At 35.1% G+C, this 19,852-nt stretch overlaps 1 protein-coding gene across 5 annotated transcripts in view; it reads right to left on the bottom strand.

The window, feature by feature from the left end:
- The window catches only part of DENND5A (DENN domain containing 5A), a 77,122-nt gene that overhangs the window by 35,188 nt on the left and 22,082 nt on the right, over positions 1-19,852 (bottom strand). For all 5 annotated transcript variants that reach the window (XM_034417053.3, XM_034417055.3, XM_034417057.3 and 2 more), the window contains 7 exons: positions 17,514-17,701; positions 16,485-16,805; positions 13,955-14,170; positions 12,573-12,807; positions 9,806-9,956; positions 8,553-8,646; positions 1,606-1,737 (listed from right to left, as the gene is read on the bottom strand). In XM_034417053.3, the coding sequence (XP_034272944.1) occupies positions 1,606-1,737; positions 8,553-8,646; positions 9,806-9,956; positions 12,573-12,807; positions 13,955-14,170; positions 16,485-16,805; positions 17,514-17,701 (1,337 nt within the window). The remainder of the gene's footprint in view (positions 1-1,605; positions 1,738-8,552; positions 8,647-9,805; positions 9,957-12,572; positions 12,808-13,954; positions 14,171-16,484; positions 16,806-17,513; positions 17,702-19,852) is intronic.

Raw genomic sequence — 19,852 nt, 5'->3', positions numbered from 1 at the left:
GAGCCTAAGAATAATCTGACCCTGCAGAATATTTTGCAGTTGCCCCAGGAAGCAGAAATGGTTGGTAACAGATTTAATTACTATATTATTCTTAGCATACCTATATTAGCCGTTAAACAGACAAAATATGGAGTAGTACAAATAGCACAACACTGGCTTGATGATAATGACTTAAATAAATGTACATTATGGGAATCCACTTTTGAAACGAATAAAGCTTTTTGTGGAAATCCTGGGCGGATTGTATATGTTCACATGGTGCCTATGGAAATTCTCAATCATCCAGGTCAATGGTTGTCCCAGATGTGCTTTTCAAAAGGCAACTTAACTTTTTCTTGAAAATGTTTTGCCTCTCATCCAAGAAACTTCTTCAGCTCTGACTGAATGGTGGGGAATGGAAGGATTTATATTCTTTGTAGTCATCTGGTGTTAGCACTCTGAAGGTTACCATGGATGACTGCAAAGAATATAAATCGTTCCATTCCCCACCATTCAGTCAAAGCTGAAGAAATTTTTTGAATGAGAAACGAAACGTTTTCAAGGAAAACAAAGAAAGTCCAGTTGCCTTTTGAAAAGCACCTTTGGGACATGTTCACATGGTGAATTTTTGTTACTGGAGAAGATGAATGCAACAATTGTTTGCTAAAAAGCTTATAATAATTATTTACAAAAGGTTGTCGGAATACACCAAATTAAATATTCAAGATTATAGGGAGATATGGAATAAGGAACTGTAATATATAATATACTATGTTAATGGAACATCTTTTGGGTATTTATTTATTATAATTCTAGATTTAAAATCATGGTTAACAAAAATAGTAATCACTGAACCACTCCAAGTCTTTTTCTGATCACTGTTTGAAAATGTAATTTTAAACCATACGATGTACTATGTTTCATAATGCTTCTTTTGTTTGGGCAGAAGATATTTCAAATTAATTTTATTCTGGAAGGCTCACTGTATTTTGTAGAGTCAGAAATGGGAGAACAGAAATGAATAGTATATATATTGGTATCTTTTCCATAGGTTTTGCCACTGTCAGTAAAAACTGAAAATTAACCTAGATGCAGTGGTGGGATTCAGTCAGTTAGCACCACTTCGGGAGAACCGGTTGTTAACTTTCTGAGCAGTTTGGCAAACTGGTTGTTGGAAGAAATCATTAGAGCAAAGAACCGGTTGTTAAATTACTTCAATCCCACCACTGCCTAGATGGCTTTTTTCTGAAGTTTATTATTCCTAATTCATCAAATCACAGTAGTGCATGAAATAGCGCTAAATAGTATTACACTACTTGTTCATTTGAGTCTAAAAATTTGAAGTCAAAATATAGAGAAAACTATGTTATTAGAATAATTCCATCATTAGAATGATCTCATTAGCAGAATGTCCTGATACACAGACTTATTTCTATCCCAATCAAGGGGACATTTTGCATTCACTTAAACAATCAGGTCTGCCTCATTTGTGTGAAGATGTTACATCAAAGGATATCAGTATTATTAGAATATTTACTATTATAATGGTCTACTATAATGGTCCAACTGATTCAACTCCTCTGAATAACAGAAGCTAGAACAATATTGTCAAGAATTATATCATACCTTATTTCGGCATTCCTTCAGCAATCCTTCAACAAATTTCCAATTGGTCTGGGCAATTACTGATGGTGACAGATTAGACAATTTGGGCTGGCGGATAGTGCTGCCCAGATTTCGAGCTTCTTGGATGTATTTCTGTAGAATGAAAAGAGCACAAAAGATATATAAAGATATAATTCTAAATTTAACAAGAAAGCAAAATATATATATCATAAAACAACACTATATTTTATGATGGATTACAAATAGTATTTTTAATTAATGTTCCCACTCAGTTTTAAATAGCCTGGCTGTAATTATCGTACATTTCACTGCAAAAGTAATACTTTCTCAATGTTACAGAATCATATTTTCTTATATTTTTGAAATAGCACAGTAAGGTGTTACTCACCTGTAACTGAGGTTCTTCTAATGGCCTTCTGTGCAATGTACCATTGAGAGCTGAACTGTTTTTAGAAGAAGGATATTCTACCCCTATGTGTATGATAATGCTAAGAAGGTACCTCATGCCTTCCATTAGCTGATGTAGACCCTCAATGGAATGATTGCCTGTGAGAGGATAGAGGGTGGGTTGTGTGAATGCACAGATGTGTCTACAAAGTACAGTTGCAGTAAGCAACATGTTCTTCTATGCAATGATTCTGTGCATCACACAAATGGGTGAGTAGCAAGTTATACTTACAGAGGGTGAGTAAGTCAAAAATAGAAACTAAAAGGCAGTCTTCTACTTCCAAAGGCTTCATTAATTCTTACCCTGATTTCCAGCTTATATTGCTGAAAAATATTGTGATCATGTTGCAATTCAGTAAATATTTGGTAAGACAAATGTCTAAGCCATAAATAGTAAGCTGTAAAATATTAAGACCTAGCTCTTTTTGATGAGGGTAGACTTGCCAGCTATCATACCAGATGGGTAGTAGCTGCCACCCAAAGAACAAGCAATTGAAATGAAACTCTCTGCTCTTGCTTATGGGACAAATCACTAAGGCAAGTCAAAAAATGCTGCTGAACCCAAGAGGCACTATTACAGGGGATATCTATATATGGAGCCAAAGAGGCTATACAGCTTGGCCAGGCTCCCAGGTAGATGGAGTCAGGCAAAATATGGTAGGTGAGATAGAGTAGAGGTCACTGAGTGAGCCATTCAAAGGAAAAGGAATCCTGGTCCCTATTTCTAGCCCAGCTGCTTCATTGCTAGCACCTTGAGGATAGATTGCTGTCAATTTTGGCCTCAATTCAACTCAAAATCAGTTGTTAGTAAATTCAGGTTCACCTGTAATTTATCTACATTTATCCACAAAGTAGTAGTGGATAGACTGACTTGACATATATTACTGAAAGATTATTAGGTGAAGGTTGATATGTAACCCTCTCAAGAGATCTGTCATTTTAGGTTTTGGGTAGTATAACAGTTGTGAAACCAACTTAGGGTTGGGCAATGTGAGATAGTTTACAGTTATCAGAATTGCTACTTTTGTGATGGTAATGTGTAAGATGGCACAAGCTGGAAGATTCTACTTGTGTATTATTCTTCATGCTGCCTGATAGGTTTCCTGATCTTTGATGTCATCTCTGTAATTCTCCTACTATTGTACTTGAAGATATAAATCTCCATGTTCTGACAGGAGGTTCTAGGAAGGCTAGGAATCCACCATGGCTCCCATGGTGACCTCACGCTCAACCCACCATTGCTGGTCTGACACCAATGGTTAGTTCAAGTTGGATTTTGGTTTTACCTCAGAATAGTTGATACGTGATCTGAATATGGAGGATGTTGCTGGTGAGTCCTTTGCCATGGTCAGATCATTTTCTGATGTGAATGCCACCTAGGATATTCATAAGGTGGTGGGGCTGATTAAGATTTAGTTAAGATGCTGTACATCAGCCAACAAGCCCAGCATCTTAACCTTTGTACCTTTAAGGTGCTTTATTAATACAGGTAGTCCCTAACTTACAACCACAATTGAGCCCAACATTTTCATTGTTAAGCAAAACAATTGTTAAGTGAGTTTTGCCCCATTTTATGATCTTTCTTGCCACAGTTGTTAAGTGAATCACTGTAGAGGTTAAGTTACTAACATAGTTGTTAAGTAAATTTGGCTTCCCCATTGATTTTGTTTGTCAGAAGGTTGCAAACAGTGTTCACAGAATTGTTATAGGGCCACTGTGATGCATTTGCACATTTTACAGATACTGCAAAAGGTCTCAGGTCTCACCTCTCTCAACTGCATGAGTGGCATTCAAAGGGGTGACTGGACTGATGCTGTTTAATGAGATTTATTTCAGCTTGTAGATTCTGGTGAAGTGAGCATGAACATTGCCACACGCGAAGTGCTTCTCCTTGGGAGTTGGGGAGGAGATCTGAGTAGCTTGATTGGGGAAGTGGTCAGCATTTCATAAAAGGGAATTATGCTTCGTGAGTTGAAGATGGCAGCAGTGCAGAATCTTCATAAGGGGTTGTTGAGAAGGTGGTAGGGCTTCAGTTACACAGAGCCTTAGAGGAAGGAGACTGTATATTTTTATGTTTCTTGTTTTTTATATGTGGTTTTAACTATTTGTAGCATGCTGCCCAAGTCAGCTTTCAGCTATATAAATTTGATTAATAAATAAATTTAACCCTCTTCAGTCAAAGTTCAGAGATAGGCATGAGGTGGAACTTTGGTAATTCTGGAAGATAATCTTCATCAAGACTTGGAGAGAGGTACTGTGATCCTCTAATCCTTTTGGACGTCTTGATGATCTTCAAGATCATCATTTTCTTCTGTAATGCTTGTGAGGGCTGGGAATTAGGAACATGGTTTTATGGTGTTTTCATAGTGCCGATAAAGAAAGATTTGTGGGGGCTCTTCTGAAAGATGTCAAAAGGCTTAGTCATCTCTACTATGTGTATCAATTTAATGAAATTTAATGAAAGTTGGACCATAAGAAAGGCTGAGCACCAAAGAATTGAGGCCTTTGATCTATGGTGCTGGAGAAGACTCCTGCGAGTCCCTTGGACTACAAGGTGATCAAACTGGTCAGTCCTACAGTAGAACAACCCTGACTGCTCTTTAGAAGGCCAGATTCTGAAGATGAAACTCAAATACTTTGGCCATTTAATAAGAAGGAAGGACTCACTGGAGAAGAGCCTAATGCTGGGAAAGATTGAGGGCAAAAGAAGAAGGGGACGACAGAGGTGGCTGGATGGAATCACTGAAGCAGTAAGCATGAGCTTAAATGGACTCCAGAGGATGGTAGAGGACAGGAAGGCCTGGAGGAACGTTGTCCATGGGGTCGCGATGGGTCGGACACAACTTCGTAACTAACAACAACAAAATCAATTTAATATAGATACGTATATCAGTTTTGGATGAGGTACTGTCAATATGCAGATGTTATCCAGTAGTATATCTCCACTTGACACTAATCGGAGGCATCACAAAATCCTGTGACTGCAAGTGCTGAGATGGATTGTAAAAGTCTGAGATGGTACCCTATGAAAGTTGAGTTGCTCTATGTCCAGAAATTATCTGTCTTGTGAGCTTCTAATTTTAACCTGGATGAGGGGGCATTCCCCTTGATGGAGCAGTTATCCCTGACTCACTGGGAGTTCTGACTCACTACAGGATGTGCAATTGGAGCCATGAGTAGGGAAGCTTTTGTCCACCTTCACCTTCACCTGCTGAACCAATTGAGCCCCTACTTATAACACGAGGCTCTGGAAACAGTGATTCATATTTGTATCATTATTTGAAGGGACCACAACAATGCATTCCAGGCTCCATCCATGTATGGCTTTAAAGGTGACAAGGACTTTAAATTGTACCTGGAAGGTAACTAGCAATCAATATAACTCCATTAGCACTAATTTTACAAGGATGAATTAGCATATCTACCAATTGAAGCTTCTGTAGTATCTTCCATAGTAGTATGATTAATGTAATCCACAATGTCTTTTTGCAAAAAGGCATACACATAAGCAGAGGTGTGGGATATCCTAACACCAAAAAGAGCTCAGCCAAAATGTCCTAAATAATACATTGCACAGTACTCATTTGTGAGATACACAGATAACATGACCAAAATTTATGCTAAATTTATGCTATATATAATGTGTTTGGATTAAAGAAAGCAAATTTTTCAAACCAGTTTCTATAAATATTGCAATTCCTATGAAACAATGTTTGTGTGTTTGTAACTTGGTTTAGTACATAAATATATATAGTATTTTGCTATATGGATATAGACACATACAAATCAAACTAAAGCAGTGAAATAGATTTAACAGAATACCTAAAATGAATTTTGCTGGTCTATGTTTAAATATAACAGCAGCTGAAATTTTCAAAAGAAAATCTAGCTGTTGGTGAGATAGAAAAGGTAGCAAAATAACACAAAACTATATAAATAAAAAATCAAACAACGGATATTAGGTAGAAGCATGGTGGAGGAGCATAACATTTTAAATACTCTCATATGTAAGGATAGAGGTAATTTACGATACTTCATGCCTTTGTCGCCAAAAAAAGAATGATGCAATATAATTTACATTTAACAGAAGTTTAAACAGATAAATATAATTTTTTTTATAGCACAGTAAAAAAAATGAAAATCAGAAATGTAAACCACAATTTTATGAGTAATTATACTCCAGAAATTATTTTCCTTTAAAACTATTATCAATTACATCATATTGGGTTTTTTTCTCTTTTGCTCAGTACCGTTAGAATACAGTGAAACCTTGATTTTATGGACCAGAGAGGGGGAGGGGTATCCATTATTCTCAGTTGTCTGCTAAATGAGAATATGTGATCACAGCAATTTATATCATCTGCAAGTGTAATGATGTCATTATACAAATTAACCATTTACAATCTAAGACTAATACAAATTATGCTGCACCATTTATGTAGTTATATCATTTGTATGATGATGTCATTTTACAAATGATTTAAACTGACATGATTAAGCAATTGTTACAAATGGTTGTGAAATCTGATATATTGCCTACAAAGTTTATTGTATCATGGTTTGGTAAATTGAGGTTTCAATGTATTTTCACAATAGGTAATAATTGTTTAATGGAAAGTAGTCATATGACTGATTTTTGACAACTAATGTAGGCAATTTTTAGCACAAACATTTAGGTAAAACAATATCCCATCTGATAATTCAGTTAGGTATCGTCGCAGTTTTCACTCCTAATAACACTATGGACAAAAGACCTCCTTTTTGATTTGTCTCTGATGATAATCTGTAGTTCTCCAAAGAATTCTAGTTATTTCCTTGATATTGACCACCTTATTCATTCTGTTATTCCTTTCTACTTAACCTTACCAAGCACATTTTTTTTTCCTAGTCCATCATCCTGCTGGAAAAAAAAAATGGGGTGTGTGCTGACTCCCTGTATAAATGGGGAAAGACACCTTCAGCACAATGTGATTGCGGGGCCCCTCGACAGACCATCCAGCATATAGTGAGGGAATGCCCTAACAGAAGGTATCCAGGAGATTCTAGGGACTTCCTCTGCATAACAACGGCAGCTACTGACTGGATCTCCAAACTCGACATTAAACTTTGAAATGTTATTTCTGTTTTCCTTTTAGGTTTTCTTACTGTTTTTTTATTGTTTTAATTGTTTTTAACCTGTAAAAATGAAGTGTTTTAATACTGTATGTGACCAACCATACGCTAAATAAATAAATCCTGCTGGTAAAAAAAATGCCTCAAATATGTAAGCATATGGTTACTGATCATTGTTTCAGAGAGCAATCAGAATGAACATAACCTCTGGTTTCTTAGTAATCACCTGTAGATTACTGATTGTAATACTTTATGTTACATAAGTAGAAATAAGGACCACACACTTATTTTTCTAGCTCCCTTTCCTATTCTGAACCACCTTGTTTCTTCAACCTCTTTTTTCTGTAGCTTCTTGTGTATTATATAAACCACATTCTAATATGATTTATACAATCAAGGGCTGGCTGAACACAAGAAAGCAAACGAAGAGCTCTTTACATTCTCTTGCTCTCTTCATATCCATTTTATGTTATTTATCCTTTCATGTCCCTTTGCCTTTTCTAAAACCTGTCCATTTGGCATTTCTCATTCCATGTATTACTTAATTTTTCACTGCTTATGTGAGCAAATAATGACATTAATGAAATGATTAGGTAATTTGCACATTCTCTTGCATCTGGATATTCTGGAAACACCCTGCACTTTCCTTTTTTCTGTTTCCTATTATGTAATCAATTTTATTTTGCCCATTAGCGATGGCTGCATATAGAGACTATGTTTATGTTGGTTGATGTAGATATTGGCAATGAACAATGAATAAAGAATTGTCTTTGCAAGACTCTATTTGCACTGCTGTGTTTATCCAGTTCACATCACCAGATCCTGTCAGAAAGTTCATTGGTTTTCCCCAGTAAGAGGAGTGCCTTCTGATCTATGGGTTTTAGGATCTGGCACAGAAACTTGTCTAAATATTAGTCATGTCTACAGAGTTTCCTAAATAATTTTCATCCATGTGTAAGAGAGTTGCCATTGCCATCTTCTGGGTTTTATTTTGGATTGGCTTCTCTCACTCCTTCACAGCCTCACCATCCCTCATATTGTGGGTCACATTCTGCTTTATTCCCACCTTTGAAATTATTGATCCTACCATAAGCTCTGGTACTGCTTTCAAGGTTCCTGAAAATATGAGCCATCTCTCCAAGTAAAGATGGCGTCCCCCATAAATTACAGCTACCAAAAGCTGAACCAAAGATGCCACATTCATTAACAGTGTGTAATAATTTCCCTTAATTTTTTTTGTATGGAATCAAAGCCAAATGTCAACTATTCTCCTGAATAAATAGACATAGCTTTAAAGATTTGGAATGCTTTTTCCTTTCTTTTGGTAGAACAAAATCAGGAAAATTACACTACTATTTATAGAAAATGTTTATAGAAACAGTTTTTACCTCTCTCTGATCATTATCAAGACGCAGGTGCTCTGTATGCTGTTTCTGTCTGTCTTTCCTCCTCCACTGTGCAGGTGCATTGCGTTTGGTCCATCTAGAAAATCAAAAATTGTATTCTTTAGATACACTAGATAAATAAGGTCAAGTATGTTCATCTCTAACTGGAAGTGCTAATAATAATACAGTTTAATTGCCAACATGACATCAGCACCAAGTATGCTAATAAGAGTGAAAACTATGGTGTGGAACTACAAGAGTCAAACACATGGGAGAAAATAAAATAATTTTTTTTTTGTTCATCCATATAAAAATGAAATATGCTTGATTGTGAGATGATTGCTATTGTATAACTTTTACAGTGAATGAGACTTGCTAATCTGCTTTGTTTGCTTTTTGCCTAGTGAAAGCCTAAATGTTTTTTTTAAAAATCTACTTTAATTACATTTTACATTTTAATTAATAAACATTTCATTTTGTAGACAAGGTCTGTATTTGCATAACACACTTAACTGGGTCAAATGAATTGTGATGACTACTGTGACGTCAGAGAAAGAGAACAGGAGAGTTGATTTTTTTCCAAAACTGACTTGGGGTAAAACTTTTCCTCATCAGCTGTATCATTCAGATAGCAAAGCCAGTTGACAGAGAATAAACTCTTCTACTCAACTGTGAAACAGCAACTAAAATTCTATACAGACTCCAGAAGAGTCTGTTCTTTATTTTTTTTTTCACCTTATGGCAATACTAAAGGAGGGAGAAAGTCTGAGAATTTTCCTCCGGAAGGGAAAAACATAGAAGGAACTCAGCATTCCCCAGGCACCTTTGCAGTGACCACAGGGTTTCATAATTGGCTTTTCACCAGGATACAGATGATCATATACTATTGATTGTCAGGTCCTAAGAATCAAGAAAGACCCGTGGAGTTACTTCTGGGGAGTTTCCTTTATTGTGGAGCTAGTTCTGGGAAGTTTCTTTTATTGTTCTTCACTTATAGACTTGCCAAATGAAAGCAACTATTTGCAACACTATAGATGTACTCTGGGAATTGTTAGGGAGGAGCCTTCTTAAGTCTTTCTCCTGTCCAAATTTTCCATGCTTTACAGCTTCTTTGCCATCTGGAATGCAGTCCATCCCTCCTGGGAATCAAGACGACATCCCCCACATCAACACACTGAATTACTGCAAGTCACTTTTCTGAGGGAGAAGCTGATTCAGTCACTTATGTCATATTAATACAGCAAAACTATACTCACTTATTGCTTGCTGGCCCTGTTGAAAGTACATCAGATTGTAGCTTGGGGAAAAAGCCAGGTTCATATTTTCCTTGTCCAATCTTCATATCTAATAAATGAGGAAGGACTGCAGTATGGTCTATTTTTGCCAGTCTTAACTCAATAGCTTTTTCTGGGGACGGAGGGGGGGAATAAAACATTGAATCATATTATTATTTAGCATAGCTGATGTTAAATTGTTAAATAAAAGAATGAAAATCTGAATCCTAAAATATGAATTAGGACATTATGCTAGAAATACATATTCTGCACAAATACATAAAAAGGAGTGTCTCAATACAACTATATTGCATGCAGTAGCTCATTAAAACACTTTTTTTTAAAAAAATTGATTTATATGCCGCCCTTCTCCGAAGACTCAGGACGGCTTACAATGTGCTCAGCAATAGCCTTCATCCTTTTGTATATTTATACAAAGTCAGCTTATTGCCCCCACAACTGGGTCCTCAATTTACCTACCTTAGAAAGGATGGAAGGCTGAGTCAACCTTGAGCCTTGGCGAGATTTGAACCCTGCAGTAATTGCAGGCAGCTGGTCTTAATAACCAGCTTAATAACAGGGTGCCTTAAACCACTGTACTACCAAGGCTCTTTGACCCGACACCATTTTCTCAACTGTTTGATAATTTGTTTGCATCCTGATTCTATGTCATTACACTATGTATCGTTAGTAGAAAATGGGCAACAGAAGATTGGCTTGCACAGATTACAAATTACAGATTCTGACATAGTATATCATAATGTGGGCATACTGGTAATAATTGCATGGCTTATTTTTATTGAAAATTATGATTTGGAATGTATGTCCCAAAAGTGCTTTCATTAAAAGGCAACTAGATTTTCTTGTCTTTTTTTTCTTTGAGAACATTTTGCTTCTCATCGAAGAAACTTCCTCAGTTCTAACTAAAGAAGCTTCTTCAATGAGAAGGGAAACATTTTCATAAAGTTTTCACAAAATCATAAAGTATGAACTAGTGTCATCTAGGATGTTGTGGGTGCATAAGAGAGTAGAAATCCATAAGCTTGTGAAACCTACATTACATTCCAAAAAATAGTGATAACGGTAGATCCAGAGTAAGCTTTTAGAGGAAACTATGCAACATTCTGAATGAATATTATCCAGGATAAAAAAATACTTTACTTTGAGATTAGGCAAGAGACTACAGAAAAATTGACTGGGCTGAGACTAAGAACAAATGAAAATAGTGATTTTTGTGAATAGTTGTTTAGACAAAGTCTATTTGTTTCAAAAACATGGTTTAATAATTAGCCTATTCATGTCTCTATATGGAAAAGAAATGAAAGAAATCTAAAAGCACGACTGACTTCATTATTCATGATGAAATATTGAGAGTTTTACTGAAGGATATAAAGGTTGTGATGGCTTCTGGATATAGAACAACTATTTGATGGTCATGGATAATTAAAATGTATCATAGAAAGGAAATAATGAAATAATACATAGTGACTGCAGGAAGAGAAAGTACTGTATGCAAATAATAAATAATGAGAGGCTGTGATAACAATTTTGATAAAATTAATAATTGTTCTGTAAGTGGATAAAGACATCTATTCAAGGAACCTCCAGCAGAATAACTACAAAGATATATATGATATAGATGTAAATTAGTTTTAGGTACATTTTCTTTAGTTACCTGTTTTTTTTAATTTTTATTTTCCTCCCTAAACTCTTCAAGTCTTGCTTATCCAATTTATCATTTAAAAATGCTGCTGCAGTTGTATTTTAGATACACATGGTTTCCAGCGTCCCGATATAGCCAGCTAGCTCCATTGCTGACTATTGGGGGTGAGATCCTGAGCCTCTCAGAGAGGTCTCGCAACTTGGGTGTTCTCCTGGATGCCCGGCTGTCTTTAGAAGACCATATGACGGCTGTGGCCAGGGGAGCTTGGTTCCTGATTTCACCTGATTTACCAGTTGCGTCCCTTTCTGGACCGGGACGCCTTACGCACGGTCACTCACGCCCTCGTCATGTCACGTCTGGACTACTGTAATGCTCTCTACATGGGACTCCCCTTGAAGAGCACCTAGAGGCTCCAACTGGTCCAGAATGCGGCTGCGTGGGTAATTATGGGTGCGACACGGTGCACCCATGTAACACCTCTCCTGCATGAGCTGCACTGGCTCCCGGTGGTTTTCCGGGTGCGATTCAAGGTGCTGGTTACCACCTTTAAAGCGCTCCATGGCTTAGGATCTGGGTATGTACGAGATCGCCTTCTGCCACTGGTAGCCTCCCACCGGCCAATACGCTCCCAGAGAGGGACTCCTCAGGGTGCCGTTGGCCAAACAATGCCGACTGGCAAAACCCAAGGGGAGAACCTTCTTTGTGGGGACACCTGCCCTCTGGAATGACCTGCCCCTGGAAGTTCGTATGATCCCCGACCTTCGTATCTTTCACCGTGCCTTTGTTCCAACAGGCCGGGCTGGCTTAGAATATGAATTTTAAATTGGGTTGTTTGTCAAGTTTTAACTTTGTGGACCAAATTTTATATATTTGTTTTAAATTGTCTTTTAATTTTGTGAGTTTATGTGTGTTTTAACATGGCTGTACACCCCCCTGAGTCCTTTGGGAGAAGGGCAGTATAGAAGTTTAATAAACTAAACTAAACTAAACTAAACATGTGAGTAGTAGCTAAGTTTTATTAGTATATAATTAGTGTCCTGTACCTCTTACATTTATTTAAATAGAATTAAAATTTGCAACTCTTACCAGCTTCATCAATGGTACTGCATTTTTGATACATGGATGTGCGCAAAGTTGGTGTTCGAACATTTAACAATCTTATTTTATCAACTCTAAAATCAAACACTCTCAAGATAGGATCTTTATCCTCTCCATCGTGACACATAATCTTGTTGTCAATAAAAGAAGCAAACATCTGCGTTTCCAAAAATCTTGAGAGGAATGGCAAATAAGGTTCAGGCTGATCAGACAAGAAGGATGCCTAATAAAATGAAAGAAGCTGTATTTATGTTTCCTTACATTGTAATTGCTTTTTAAAAATGACATGAATGCTTTCATTCATCTGAAGTTATTTTCTATTTTATCATATTCTAATACAACACATTCTGAAAAACACTAAAGATTCTATGTTTTTCCAACTGCTAAAATTGTATAATTTTAAGGAAAAGTTGAATGCATAAAAAGGAAGTAACAAAAATAGTAAACATTTGGAAACAATTATACTATAGGATTCAATTATTGTACTTGATCAATTTTTAATTAATGGAAATTATAACAATATATCTGCACTTTTCTATTTTTCTGGAAGAATTCCTGTACCAAACTATACATACAGAAAAACTACTTCAAATGAAATCAGATCTTTAGTCATTTAGTTAGTAAGCACTGACTCTCAAAGATTTCAAACATGAATCTTATATACTGTACATCCTTGATCAAAAGATATTCAAGCAGTAAGTGAAAGCATATCTTCCTTTAAAATGTTGTGACATTTCAGGAATTGACAAAACAATATACAAAGAAGAAGGGAATTACTAGTGGAAGAAAAATACTTTAAGCCATCATGTTCTCATATAAGCCTTCTGAATGTGGCCTTGACAAATAATACAGCAAATATATTACAGCAGATATAGCCATTAAATAAGTATATTTTCCTCAAATCTTAGTAATATATCTACTATCATGAGTGGTATCAGAAAGAAACAAAATATTGTAACTGAGCTATAATTTGTAGAAATATATTGATTTTGATTCATCTGAATAATCACCATTTCTTATTGTTCATAAGGCATAAAGGTAAAGGTAAAGGTTCCCTTCGCTCATATGTGCTAGTCGTTCCCGACTCTAGGGGGAGGTGCTCATCTTCGTTTCAAAGTTGAAGAGCCAGACAATTAACGAGAACTCACCCCATTACGTGGCACTAGGGCATAGCCACACACAATTTATCACATGAATCTTATGAAAATTAAATGTACTAATGGTTGTTCTCAATAATTTTTTAAATAATCTTTCTGTGCCCCATTTCAGATCTCTTATTTCCACTTTTACAAGCTATAGTATATAGACACTTGTCGTGAACTTGTATAAATTCTCTTCCTCATTTTAAGAATATATTTTTTCATACTCACTTTATCAAAGTTCTGCATCTGTTCTCTATTGGTAAACCATGACTCTTTGTCCTGACTGGGCTGAATAACAAATACTTCATAATCTGCAAACATCTGAGTGAAACGATTTGCAAAAACTTCCCGTATTTGAATGTTGAGCTGGTAAATCTTTAATTCTTCTTCATCACATTGCATTTTCAGATCCTTCTTGCTACTCATATCTTCTCGAAGTTCAACCTTTAAGCAAAGAAATGCTCATATAGTGGTTAGCTTTACTATCTTGAGGAATCAAAATGTATTAGTGCTACTTAAACTGAAATGTCAAGAGCTTTGCCAGATAGTACTCCATTGTTTTATTGCTAGGCAAAATATAAAGTAACTGCATCTAAATACAATAGATTAGCACTTTATATACGTGATTAAAAATAGAGTCCAAGGGAAATTGTCTTTACAAATTATTTAGATCCTCAGACTCATATTCCTGCTAGGAGGAGGGAAGAAAAATGTGTCTATGTTTGAGTATGTGAGAATATGTGACAGAGGTTAGTTGATACCAGGAACCACATATTATAGGCAAGCAATTTAAATCAGTAGCATCAATTCAAATTTTTGTCCTGGCCTGGCCCCTTTCTTTAAATTATCCTGATATCTGATCCAAGTATGTAAATTGTGGCATTTGTATGATGACATGTCATGTGCTTTGTTTTTTTTTAATTATTTTTATTATACATTTTCCTTTGTTATACATAACATTTCCATTTCTGCAACGGCAGTGTGCTGTATCAAATCTCTTTTAAATACACATAGTTTTATACACACCATAATTATAACCATTATTCTCATAATACATACAATATAATCACCCTATACAAGTTAATCTATAATCAAGTATAATCCAGTGATAATATTGCTTATATATATATTTACTTTTATTTTATTAATCGTCCTTAATTTATAAATTACTAACTTCTGCTTCTATTTTCTAACCATTTATAAAATAGGTCCCAAGTTAAATAGTATTGTTTCCTCTTTATCCTTAATTTTCATAGTTAACCTGTCCATTTTGGCACAGTCTAATATTTTCTTTATTACATTTTTATCTATAGGTGTATTTTCATTTTTCCAATTTTGTGCGTACATAATTCTCGCTGCCGTTATCATATGTAATATTAAATATGTAATTCTTTTATTATATTTTCCTGGTAATATACCTAGTAAGAACAATTCCGGTTTTAAATCTATTTGTTGTGTTGTCATTTCTTCTAACCACCTTTTTATCTTTAACCAATATTTTTTCGCCATCAGACAGGTCCACCACATATGGTAATAGGAACCTGGTATCTGATTACATTTCCAGCACTTTGGCAATATGTTTTGGAACATCTTTACCGTTCTTGCTGGTGGCAAATGCCATCTGTAGAACATTTTGTAAAGGTTTTCTGTATATGTTGTTGACATCGTTAGTTTCTGCATTGTTGTTTGCCCCGCTACCTTTTATCCACGGATATCCCCGCAAATATAAAAGTAAGTTGTACTATGTGGACGAAAATCTCCAAGATAAGTTTCAACTGGAGTTGGAAACATTAGACTAACAAGATGGATAGACTGGTATAGACTGTCTCTAATTTTTTTCTGATTTCTTTTCCTTTGGAGGGAGGGGGGTCATCTTAAATTTTGAATTGTCTTTTTCTATTAAAATGTTTTTATCATTCATACTTTTTTCTAAAATATTTTGTGACACTTTTTTTTCCTGACTTAATCAGATTTTACTTATTTGCCTTTAAAAAAAAGAAGATGAAAACAGTCATATTTGGCATATTTAGTAGCCAGCTACCAATCATTATTCCACATAAACCTTCTAACGGAAGAGAATGCATAGGCTATTTACAGCATACATTATCAATTATACCAAAGGTTATTTAGTACCAAAATATGCTGTTATTAGTGTTAAACAGATTGTCTTTACTCCTTAATAGTATAATGAAGAAATAAAAGGGGAAAATTGAGATATCAGAAAAGCACTCTTTTTTTGTGTCCACATCTAAGAAATAGTTAACTGGTATCTAACCACTGACAAATTGGAACAAAAATTAGGAGGAAAACACCCTGAAAACTCGGTGAGAAAATGCTTACCAAATTAATGAAACAATCTCATTATTATCTTTGTAGGTAGCAAGCTTTTAAGTTTAGTAGATAGTATATAGGTGGACTGGGAATAAAGCTAATTAGTCAGCAATGTCCATGGGGGAGAGGGTGGGTAAAAAAAAAAAAAAAGCAAGGCAGCAATTGCAGCTGGGTGATCAAAGCTTTGCCTTTGTGCATATGGGCGATGTCAACACATATACAGTACAACATGAGCAGGACTTTGTCTCCCTTGTCACCATAATCAACTTGCTTTTCTGACTCCCTGCCCAGGGATTGACTGATTGATTTAAAACATTCATATGACCACCAAGGATCTTGCTGTTAGTTCAAGATAAAATTTCCAAACCATCCTACATTAATCATGCATGTACTGTAACAGAACTCCCGTAACTATTATGCAATTTACCTTTTCTAGACTAACTCCTGTTCTTTTAACAAGCGCTTGCAGTCTTGCTAGGGTTTCATTTTCTTTCAGTAGTTCATAAGAATTCATAGTTGGTCCTCCTATGTTGCCATTTCTCTTATCAGAGACTATGTCACAGGTCCTGAGACTTTTCATCATCTTGGAGGCACTTTCATTGCAATGTAGGTTTCCCTCAGGTGGAATCCCAAAAGCCATAAGTACTTCAGAGACTTCCTGAATGAATTCAAGTTTATTTGGAAATTGAGGCAAGTCTTCTGGCAACTCAACATAATGGTTGTCTATATCCACAAAACACAAATTTGCCTAAAAATTAAAGTAGGAAGAGAGATAAGAGTAATCACAAGCAGAGGTTAAATATTTAGCAGCACCTATTTGAAATAGGCATATTATATCTTTATTTAGTGAAAGACATGGAAATTTAATAATAAAAATAATGTAAAACAATACAACCTTTTTTTTTCTTATGCCTCCCCCAAGCATCATATTCCTCTGTGACTAGCTTGATATGATTATTATAATTATATCTAAAAATATGGCCCACACTGAGGACCACTGGTCTAAAGGATCACAGGTATTCCATACTCAGTATAAAAATAGATATTTCCCTTGTTGCAAAAACATTTAAGTATTCCCACTTCAGCCTCTCCACAGTGATTTCCAATTGTATAATGGCAGCAATATACTGTCTGGCTGTTTTTTCCCTCCATCTATTTAGAGCAACAGAAAGCAGAAGAAATTTTAATTGCTCCTGATATATTGATAAGCGATAGGCCAATCATAACAGTGGTTGTCCTATTAAGCAAATAATGAGACTTTGAAGAGGTTGAGGAAAGAATAAATGAGTGGTGATTCTGGTTACAAGGCATTTCCTTCCTTAGTAAACTATCACTCTTCTTCTAAGGACTCATGTGCACAGCAAGAATAGATTTGAAATGAATTCAGCATTCTTTTTTTTCTTTTTTTTTAACTTTGAACAAGCAGTGAAATTAAGCTTCATAAAATTTTTCTCACCTCTTGAGGGAGCTCCAGTTTAGACCGGTCATCAAGCCCATTAGAGTGCAATCCCATTAAATATGGGACAGGAGCATCTAGAAAATGTAGGAGAGAGGCCGGAAGTATGGGAACATAGACATGCTGCCATTGGAATGGAAACATCAGTGCTGTGATTGTCTCTGCCACAGTCATCAGTCTCTGGTAATCTAAAAAAGCAGATCAATTGAAAACAATCCCTTGAAAATTATCCTCAAAATTTGATGGCATAAACTTAGAGCCTTTATTCACTGAATACTAGGGAACAACTAGAATGAAAATGCAAAAAAGATAGATTGAATTGTTATTAAAAAAATAAATATTAAAGTTGTTTAAGAATAGAGACTAAATATGAAATAAAATATGTATTTTATATGTCTACGCACTATGTATGTATGTATAATATACATATTATTTTATAATCCAAATTATAAATATGAAAATACATATTTTTCTTTAAAACACTGCATAGAATGAAGGATGTCATTTTTATATTCGCTTGCTTTGAACAGAGACAGATAATCTTTTATTTCTCTTAACACCTATTGTATTGCAAGTATACCAGCAGGGTGAAGGGATAAAGGTTTTGTCAAATCCACAGAATCTGCTATGAGGTATTGTAATTTCAGTGGATTAAATCATACCCCCTGGGTTTTTTTTTTAATACTACATGAAATAATTAAAGTGTTTCAATTACAATATTCATAAAGCCTATTCATAATATCATTGTACTAATCTTAAGAACGTCCTTTATTTTAATCCACATAATCATCATATGTTCACATAGCTTAACTACTGTAGGCTCTCACCACTCACCACTCAGAAATGTGATCAATCACAATGCATGTATCACAGGTTCTAATGACATTATTTGAGTTCAACATACATAGAAGTAAGATCTTGAGGGAGGGAACAACTAAACTTTCTGTTGCTACCCAGCAGAATATGTTTGAAATCTATAGTATTATCACTCTACTGGTGAAACTATTTCATTGGCTTGGATTCTGTATGACCTGGGTGAAAGAATCTGATAGCTGGAAATCATGATTGGAGCAGCTAAAACTCTGCTAAGCACTGTAAAAGAGCAGAACATTGTTGAGACAAGAAATTTTAAAATAGAAACAATTTCTTCATCTAGCTCAACAGTTATTTCTCGGAACTGCTAGAAAGCTGCATACTGTGCTCTAAACTGGGAGAGGAAGTAGGTGATTAAAAACAATTCCAATACATATAGACAGAGATGTGAAACTATGAATGCAATTAATATTTACATTTAGGTCAAATGCAGATTTGAAAGCTTACATGCAATTAATGCAAGAAACACAGCAAGAATTGGCATTCACAATTGCAGTATTGTAGCCATGGAATATATGTGACAGCTGAGGCACCTCTTGCCTCTTGCGACGCAGTACCTGAATACATGTACCTTGCTGATATATTGTCACTATACTACATTTGTCATTATGCATTCCCTGGATAACAATTTAGAACAAATACAGCCATAGCAGATTCACCAATAAACACTGGTCCTGAAATATTATTCTCAAATCTTAATATATATTTAGCATATGTAGAAGAAGAAATCTGAAAAAGGAGAAAACTACATTTTGCTTTGAACCCCCCCCAAATGATACTAAGTTCAATTTGAATATTTTAATAAAGACATAATTGGAAAACTCAGTGATTTCTATCAATATTTTTTTCTCTAATGGTTATTAATTCAGTATCTAATGACCTTTGTGGGATTTAATTTTCAGTAAGCAAATCTGTGTCGTAGACTTCTATTCAGGTATTATCTAGTTACCTGATGCAGCATGCTGTTATCTATTAGTAAAAGATTGCAAATATAATATAGCTTCCAGAAGTAATTAGCCAATGCAAGGAGAAATTTTGTCAAGGTAGTTTTTAAAAACAACCATAAAAATCATCTGCCTTTATTCATAAGACATTGAAAACCTGAAGAGTTAAAATATTTAAATATACAGAATTTTGCAAAATATTCCTGAGTTTAGCAGGAACTTTCATTCAACATTGAAGCACTGTATGTCTTTAGTAATTGTAGGTTCAGTAATCAGTCCTGACTATACTTTATTTAACTACCTTTAGTTCCTAAAGATTAACTTTAATATAATTTTTATGCTACACAATCCAAATAAAGCCAACAACCTCCAATCTTAAAAAGCTAATCAGCATAAATAATAAAACATCACATTTAAAATATTCTCCTAATAGTTTCACGTTCCGATCTAATATATTACTATATATTACGATTATTGGGGGGGCAGGGGGAGAGAGCTTATTTATTTATCACATTTATATGG

Source organism: Pantherophis guttatus, chromosome 1 (genome assembly GCF_059756535.1).
Source record: "Pantherophis guttatus breed Tessera chromosome 1, ASM5975653v1, whole genome shotgun sequence".
Taxonomy (NCBI): Eukaryota; Metazoa; Chordata; class Lepidosauria; order Squamata; family Colubridae; genus Pantherophis; species Pantherophis guttatus.
The sequence above is the reverse complement of the archived record's forward strand: the minus strand, read 5'-3'. Positions and strand labels throughout refer to the sequence as shown.